The sequence below is a fragment of the Girardinichthys multiradiatus genome, chromosome 17 (genome assembly GCF_021462225.1).
Source record: "Girardinichthys multiradiatus isolate DD_20200921_A chromosome 17, DD_fGirMul_XY1, whole genome shotgun sequence".
Classification (NCBI taxonomy): domain Eukaryota; kingdom Metazoa; phylum Chordata; class Actinopteri; order Cyprinodontiformes; family Goodeidae; genus Girardinichthys; species Girardinichthys multiradiatus.
This window is the reverse complement of record NC_061809.1, coordinates 1,340,596-1,349,830: the sequence shown is the minus strand read 5'-3', so window position 1 is coordinate 1,349,830 and position 9,235 is coordinate 1,340,596. Positions and strand designations below refer to the sequence as shown.

At 38.4% G+C, this 9,235-nt stretch overlaps 1 protein-coding gene across 1 annotated transcript; it reads left to right on the top strand.

Moving 5' to 3' along the window:
- The first annotated feature begins 204 nt into the window (after positions 1 to 204).
- Positions 205 to 8,478, top strand: nudt5 (nudix (nucleoside diphosphate linked moiety X)-type motif 5). The gene is made up of 10 exons (XM_047389186.1): positions 205 to 277; positions 578 to 679; positions 5,531 to 5,598; positions 5,686 to 5,738; positions 5,806 to 5,913; positions 6,092 to 6,187; positions 6,349 to 6,450; positions 6,970 to 6,978; positions 7,066 to 7,119; positions 7,709 to 8,478. The coding sequence occupies exons 2-10, from the start codon at positions 623 to 625 to the stop codon at positions 7,816 to 7,818; spliced, it is 657 nt and encodes a 218-aa protein (XP_047245142.1). The 5' UTR covers positions 205 to 277; positions 578 to 622; the 3' UTR covers positions 7,819 to 8,478.
- The last annotated feature ends 757 nt before the right edge of the window (positions 8,479 to 9,235 follow it).

Here is a 9,235-nt window from a genome sequence, read left to right as displayed (position 1 = left end):
TGTTTTTGAATGCAACAGAACATTTAGGGATTACATGATTATCCCTATTTATTCATCACAGCATGTGTCTCTACCCTTTGTCTGTTTTTTATTAAAATGAAAAAGTAAATGCTTAGTTGTCAAATAAAAACAACACAAAATCAATAACATAAACAGAAAACAGAAGAAAAAAAACCACGTCTGTGACGTTTTCTCTACAACAGGAAGAGGTGTCAGAGTGACTCATCTTTCCAACTTTAACCTCTCTGATGCTAGTTAAACACGGCTGGGACTTCACGTGAGTCAAGTTTAGTTTCTCTCAATTAAAGGGAAAATATAACGCTTAAAACAAGCACACTCTCATCTTTTGTGGCATTTTCAACTCCAGAGCTTATAGCTTCCGTTTAACAGGCAGAAAACGGGTCTAAACCAGATTAATGTTGAAATAATGGGAACAAATTAACATTTCTATGTTGTCTTGTTACAGCTAACTGAGTTACTAATTGATATCTTCGAATGCTAAAATATAACTAATGACTTTTAAACTAGCTTTTAAATTAGCTTACGGGAATGATAACGGTGGGTTCATTTTGTACAGGCTTTCTAACTGGACGTCTCAGCATTTTCATTAAAGAGTGGGAAAATGAGCAACCCAGAGGACCCTAAAGTGACAACAACACCACACATAATCAAAGAAGAGGTTTGTGTGGGTTTTCTATTACTGTGCGATAAACAACTAATGTTAAAAAAGGAAAATCAGTCGTAATTACAGAAAAAATGTTGTATATTAGTGCAGTAATATTTACTTGTGGTGGAAAACATAACATGACGTAAGGAAATTGAAGTAAAACACAATGCTTAAACCCAAAAAATCTGACGTATTATTTTAGAAACCTTTTAACAGAAATAGTTTTTGGGGCCATCGGCTTGATTTCTTAGTCGTCAGATACAGGTCCTTCTCAAAATATTAGCATATTGTGATAAAGTGCATTATTTTCTATAATGTAATGATGAAAATTTAACATTCATATATTTTAGATTCATTGCACACTAACTGAAATATTTCAGGTCTTTTATTGTCTTAATACGGATGATTTTGGCATACAGCTCATGAAAACCCAAAATTCCTATCTCACAAAATTAGCATATCATTAAAAGGGTCTCTAAACGAGCTATGAACCTAATCATCTGAATCAACGAGTTAACTCTAAACACCTGCAAAAGATTCCTGAGGCCTTTAAAACTCCCAGCCTGGTTCATCACTCAAAACCCCAATCATGGGTAAGACTGCCGACCTGACTGCTGTCCAGAAGGCCACTATTGACACCCTCAAGCAAGAGGGTAAGACACAGAAAGACATTTCTGAACGAATAGGCTGTTCCCAGAGTGCTGTATCAAGGCACCTCAGTGGGAAGTCTGTGGGAAGGAAAAAGTGTGGCAGAAAACGCTGCACAACGAGAAGAGGTGACCGGACCCTGAGGAAGATTGTGGAGAAGGGCCGATTCCAGACCTTGGGGGACCTGCGGAAGCAGTGGACTGAGTCTGGAGTAGAAACATCCAGAGCCACCGTGCACAGGCGTGTGCAGGAAATGGGCTACAGGTGCCGCATTCCCCAGGTCAAGCCACTTTTGAACCAGAAACAGCGGCAGAAGCGCCTGACCTGGGCTACAGAGAAGCAGCACTGGACTGTTGCTCAGTGGTCCAAAGTACTGTTTTCGAATGAAAGCAAATTCTGCATGTCATTCAGAAATCAAGGTGCCAGAGTCTGGAGGAAGACTGGGGAGAAGGAAATGCCAAAATGCCAGAAGTCCAGTGTCAAGTACCCACAGTCAGTGATGGTCTGGGGTGCCGTGTCAGCTGCTGGTGTTGGTCCACTGTGTTTTATCAAGGGCAGGGTCAATGCAGCTAGCTATCAGGAGATTTTGGAGCACTTCATGCTTCCATCTGCTGAAAAGCTTTATGGAGATGAAGATTTCATTTTTCAGCACGACCTGGCACCTGCTCACAGTGCCAAAACCACTGGTAAATGGTTTACTGACCATGGTATCACTGTGCTCAATTGGCCTGCCAACTCTCCTGACCTGAACCCCATAGAGAATCTGTGGGATATTGTGAAGAGAACGTTGAGAGACTCAAGACCCAACACTCTGGATGAGCTAAAGGCCGCTATCGAAGCATCCTGGGCCTCCATAAGACCTCAGCAGTGCCACAGGCTGATTGCCTCCATGCCACGCCGCATTGAAGCAGTCATTTCTGCAAAAGGATTCCCGACCAAGTATTGAGTGCATAACTGTACATGATTATTTGAAGGTTGACGTTTTTTGTATTAAAAACACTTTTCTTTTATTGGTCGGATGAAATATGCTAATTTTGTGAGATAGGAATTTTGGGTTTTCATGAGCTGTATGCCAAAATCATCCGTATTAAGACAATAAAAGACCTGAAATATTTCAGTTAGTGTGCAATGAATCTAAAATATATGAATGTAAAATTTTCATCATGACATTATGGAAAATAATGAACTTTATCACAATATGCTAATATTTTGAGAAGGACCTGTATATTCTAACATTAATACATGGCTGTCTTCAAACCTGGCCCAAGGCTGACTGAGCAGGATTTGATGTGTGGGACCTGCTTTCTGATTGGACCTTCGGCCACCACGACCCCATAGTGCACATTGTGCATAAAATACATGTTTTTGAGTTAACTAGTGGGCCAATTATGACTTCTTTAATTTGACCTCTTACCAATTATCCATGAGCTGGAATGAGATTTTCTCGAAATGAGCAAAACTACCACAGTGTTTGAACCAACGTTTTAAACATAAGTAAATAACAGGACGCAACTGTTCAGATGCTGTCTAAGTTGATTAACATAGATTAACAGATTCATGATTTTATCATAACACTTTTTGTTCCTTTTCTCTGATACATGAATTTAAGCAGAGATGCAGAATAATGTCATCTAGTGTTGGGCAATAAAACAATTCCAGTAATTTATTGTAAAAAAACAGAAAATATTAATAACTTTGGTATAAAAGTGGGCTTTAACTGTGGAACAGTTTATCACTGCAGCTTCGCTTTGTTGGCTCTGTAAAGATTTTTTGTTTTGTCCCTTCAGGGTTTCATGTCATAATTTTACGTTCTTTTATGTAAATCTTATTTCGATTTCCTTGTATTGTGTTTTGTGACTTTATGTCTGTAAAAGGCCCTTTATAAATCACCTTTACTTACTTACTAACATGTTATAAGACAGACAATACATGTGGCCTGACAGTCAGTGAATGGGACCCCCATTATTGAAGCATTTTTACAAGATGGAGAAGAGAGAGCAGGCAGTACTGTGAACTTGATATATGTTGTGTTTTTGGTTGTACTTTAACGTATTTGCACATTTAAACAGTCATATAAATAGGGTGCAGTGTGTGTACATCAATGTATGGGTAAGTGAAAAGTGTCATTAGTAATCTAATCAAAAACGGACTATTCTGCATGCCTGCATTTTCCACCTCTATATTTGAATTTCAAAAAGCTGTAATTCCTGAGTTTAATAGTATCATTAGATGCACAGAATGCTTTTAACCAGGTTAACTGAACATTTCTATTTGCTACCTTACATAAATTTGGATTTGGACAGATTTGTTTTTGTCATGGGTCAAATTCCTCTATAGCTCGCCAAATGCTTGTGTACAAACATGACTGGATTTCTCAGAGCTTTAGTCTTGAGAGGCACCAGACAGGGTTCTCCCCCTCACTGTTTGTTATATTTATTTAATTAGTGGCAGCTGCTTTTTGTCAAAGCCAAAAAATGTATTCATGAATATATGATTTCAATATAAATTCAAACTTCTAATAGAATCCACAAAATTTGGTTATATGCTGATGATGTGTTGCTCTTTCAGGTATATCAAACCCGTCTCTCAGAGACAATAACCCAAATAAATAAGTTCTTAACAACGGAACATTGAAGGAATAAATCATTTAGAGGACACCCTTTAATGTTTTAGAAGAACTATGTGGAATTGATAAAAGTACATTTGTTGAATATCACCAGCTAAAATCTATTATCCAGTCCAAATTTAAGATTAAATTTCAAGATTAAATGAAACTTCCTCTGTTAGAATGCCTGAAAATGCCAACATTTAGCTGATACAACACAAAATCCTTCATAGAATGCACTACACGGGAAAAAGGATGTTTCAAATCGGGTTCTCACTTACTAACATGTCCAAAACTGCATGGGAGATATACCTGACGACTATCTACATGCTCTCAGGCACTGCCCTGTGAAGACCAATGAACATGCCTAGAGTTCCAATCTGCCCCTCATTTATATGTTGGTATATTTGGAAACAAATAAACCAACATCATTCTTGCAGTTCTAAGCATTGCAAAAGAAAACGATACTTAAAAATAGGTAGAATAAAGGGGGTTTAAATACAATGCATTTTAAAAATGTATTAGAATTTGTTTCTATGTAGAAAATGTCTGCCTGTAAGAAAAAAATGACAGAATAACTTTGAATTAATAATTGGTCTCCCCCTTCGCCACCTAGTGGTGTATGGGGTATTGACATTGTCACCTTGGCATCGGGGGCCAAGGGGGTAAGGGGATGATGGTGCCATAATTATATGACTAATTACCCACAGGTTGTGTTTTTTTGAAGCCTGTTTCAGATTCTGCTCCACATGCCGTGCAATGTTTTAACGGAAATTACATGGGCCTATAGCGTCCCAGCTAGCAAGAAAAACTTGAATAATTTTTTTCGTCCACATCGCCCTGCTTTGACCACAGTCACTAATATTAGTTGTAGTTTTAAATTGCAAGTTGCACAAAATATCGCCTTTTAAAAAGTAAGACAAATATAATAGAAAGATAATAACTTGTTAAATAGTCCGACTACCGACTGGGAAAGAAGCTGTAGTCAGCTGCTTAACTTACATGTCTATCGTAGCGGTGTTACCTTAAGAAGTTTCATGGGTTGCTCTCCTTTAGTTTCCACAGGACAATGGTTTTTTTTTTTTAAATGTTCTTAAACCACCAGATTTGTTCTTGTTGGAAACAAAGAGAATAGTTGTAGGCTTCTTCCAGCCAAGTGACTGGCAGCGTGGTGACAGGTGGGAATCTGGGGGGGCTTTCTCTGGCATCTCAGTAAAGGATGTTCAAATAGTTGGAACGTTGTGACAGACAATGTTTGTGGTTTTGAAGTTCTAACTTTCTACAACCTTGATGTACCTTTTATGCTAGGTGTACCTTTAAACCAGTAGAGACTGAAAGACTGCGTATTTGTTTTTGCATTATGGCTCAACATGAGTCATATTGGATTGAGGGCATCTGTGAATGTCACATTTGAAGTCTTGTCCCAGATTCTCATTTGAAATTACATCTGTGAGACGTGAAAGGCTTGGGATGTTATTTTATAGCCTTTAAACTTTTCTACAACGTTCTCCCTGAGTTGTCTTTCTAGGTTAATGTAAGAAAACGCTGTTTAATGAGTGGGAATGCTTTTACAAGGCACCACACATTCTGTCTGTTATGTTTTGTTTCAGCTCTTGGCAGAAGGGAAGTGGGTGAAGCTGGAACAAACTACATACATTGATCCTGCAGGAAACACCCGGTACCACTCAAACCTTCTATCATATATACTTTAAGAAATAAATGAGTCGCTCTCTGTATTTCCTCTTATTTTGTTTTCAACTCCAAGAATCTGGGAGAGTGTGAAGCGGACAACCAGAAGGACCAATACAGAAGCAGATGGTGAATATTGGTTTATTTACTTGTTTGTTTCCTTACTGCTGCTCAGGGTGTAGCTTTTATTTTGCAGGTGTAGGAATCATCGCGCTGCTGAAACGGACGCTCCATAAAGACTGCGTAGTGATGGTGAAGCAGTTCCGTCCTCCTCTGGGATGCAGCACTCTGGAGTTTCCAGCAGGTCAGAAACTGTTTGCTTCTGCAGGAACTAAACTTTTCAAGCAACTAAATTCCTAATAAACCACTTTTATGGTACACTGGAAATCTTTTCAATAACTCTGTGCCTTTAAATATATCCCCAATGCATTAAAGTTTGGACTTTTGCAACATACTCATGTTTCCGGCCTTGCTGCATTTAGGACTGATCGATGAAGGAGAAACAGCAGAGGCGGCAGCACTGAGGGAGCTGAAGGAAGAAACGGGCTACAAAGGGGAAGTAGTGGGAGTCACTCCAGGTATCACAACACATTGTTGTTTCATTTGATTGCATTTGTTTCCTTATCTCATGTGAGGGACACAGAGGTCAGCTGTGGGAGTTAAAAAGCAAAGAACCTAAACCTGTGAGTAGTAAAATGTGTGTTCTGCCGTTAAACGTTTGATGGTGTTCTGGATGCAGTGACCTGCCTGGACCCTGGCCTGTCTAACTGCACCACCCAGATCATCCTGGTCAACATTAATGGAGACGATGTGGAGAATATCCATCCAACACAGCAGCTGGGTGAGAACACACTATTCATGTATAGGCTATAGTCATTTGTAGGCTTTCCATTAAAATATAACTGGAAACAAAATCTAATTATTTTCACCTAAATCCTACATTATTGGAGACATTAATGATGGAAATTGACCAGTAAGTTCTGCCACCTCTATGAAAACAGGAGTTTGGGCAGTTTGCTGGGTGATCAGCATAAACATGATTACAACCTCAGAAGCAAATCTACAGAAATATGACTGGAAAACAAAAGAATCCAGGTGTTGCTATGGCCCAATCAAAGCCCAACCCACAGTGTGAAAGACTGATAAAGAAAAATGACTGCTCTGAGTTACTGCTGCTAGGCCTTGCCTGTTTAAACATGTGACAGGTGTGGCTGATAAGTTGATCATCCGGCAGTTCAGGTCTATTTCAGACTGGGAAGTGCTGAGTTTTCTTATAAACCCTCATCCCATTCATGCAAAACACAACTCGATAATTATATGAAATATTGAGCTCATTTTCCTCTCTTCTGTTCTTTTATAGGTGACGGAGGTGAGCTACATCTTCTTTTTTTTTCATAAATACATTTTTCTTACAATGCAAGTCATCACACAGGCCTTGACCTTCATTTTCTTCCAGAGTTTGTTGAAGTTATCCTTTTACCTCTTGATGAGTTCCAGTCCAAAATTGACGGTAAGTTTTCGAAATAATTTTAACAAAAGCATGTGGATTTTCAGAAAAAAACCACATTTAAGAACATCTCTGAAACAATATACAGTGACTGAACAGTTTATTTTGGTACTGTAGTTCAAAAAGGGAAATGGATGTATGGATTTATTCCACACTGGGAGATATTTCGTTTTAATGGCTATGGCTTAGGGCTAATGAAAACACAAAATTCTGTTTCTTAGACAAGAATATTATTTTAAAAAATCCAATAAAAATAAATCCATTTTTAATATAGGAACGTTATTGTTCTGTATTTACAAGATCCCTGATTTCACTGTTGTCCACCAGACAGTAACTGACACCCTCCTGGCTGCTCAAAGAGTGCTCAATAAAAGCATATTAATAGAAAGTTCAGTGGAAGGAAAAAGTGTGGTAGAAAAAGGTGCACAAGCAACAACACAAATAAATGCTTGAAACTCATCACAGTGTATGATGAAGATAGATAATATAAGTTTCACTTTTTGAGTTAAACTACTAAAATAAAGTAACCCCGATGTTCCAATTTGTTGAGCTGTACCTGTGGTGATGACGCTCCTCTGGGTTTATTCCACAGACCTGTTGCAGAAGGAAAAGATCATAGTGGACTCCAAAGTTTATATCTTTGCTATGGGAATGGTTCAGGCCTTCTTCAAGCCAAGGGAGCTGCCCGTCCTAAAGCAGTGACGGAATCATGAATCACATCCACAGGAAGACATAGTCTTTGCTATTACAAGTGCCTGGGAAATTGATGATTTTCCAATTCTGACTGGAAAGTTTTTTTGGGAAAAGTTTTAAATCTAAAATAATCTGATATTCATTAAATATTGGGTTTGTTAGTTTGACCTAAGCTGTAAAGAAATAATGGAAGTCATTAAGTCTTTGGCTGAAAAATAGATTTACTAAAGGGGGTCTAAATGCATTATCTCTTTGATCTCAGTAGGAGATACGAACATCTCAAAGACCCTGAAGTGCTTTTCATTCTCAACATGAGATATGTTAAGACAGTTCTGCATTCCTTGAGTGATCACTAGTAACATTCTTTTATTGATATTAAACCATTTTTATGTAGTTTTCAGGAAACATTCCTTAATATTTACTGACATTAGGTTTAACCTTTTCAAAGAATCTTGTTGAAGAGGCACCTTTGTTGCTAGATTAGTTGTTAAGAGTGTAGATGCTGCGTTAACAATGTGAAAGAGTTTTTTACTCTTATAATGTATGGTTAAGGTACTGCTGTAATTAAAAGCCGACTGCTGCCATACCTCCAACCGAGCTACAGTACTGTGTAAAGAGCTGAACTCAGTTACTGACCAGTGAATAAAAGTGATTCTACCTTTGTCGTGACGAATGTTTGCTTATTGTTTTACCTTTTTCTTTAACTAACTGCGAACAGGTTCTTAAGATGTGTTTAAGCAGAATCAGTCAAAAGATCCAACAGTGGTGTGGTGGAAGTAATCAGAATGCATGTGTGTGAATGAGAGACGCACAGGTGGAGCAGTGAAGTATTCCAGTGTCAAATGTGAAGCCAATCTGTTCAGCCCTTGGTAAATCAAATTAAAACCCAGCCGTAAATGTGAAACAAAATAGCTGTAAAAACAGAATCAAAGTGTTGCAATGGCCCAGTCAAAGTCCTGATCTCAACCTAACTGAAATGCGGTAGGATATTAAGAGAAGAATACTATTGGATTTCATTTGACAGTTTCAGCATAAAAGTTTATGACTACTGAGTTAAAAGCTTCATTTGCTTCTATTCAAATCAAAGATACTTTATTGATCCCTGAGGGGAAATTAGAATTCCAGTAAAACCCATCCAAACATGACACAAGACAAGGGGGGGACGGGTCACCGAGACTTTGCTGCCCACTCACAGGTGCTGCCCTTGCTAGATGAGAAAAGAGACCACATTAGATAAGTAGAGGGAAAAAAACATATTTCACACTTTATCCTTAGCAGGATACAGTTTGAGATTGTAAAAAACCTCAGAACAAAGAAGCAACAAGTTGACAAAACAACATCATGCTGGGATCGGTGAAGGTGGTGTGAGGGGTGCATATGTTTATCTTGAGCATGTGTGTGTGTGTAAGTGAGTGTGTGTAAGTGA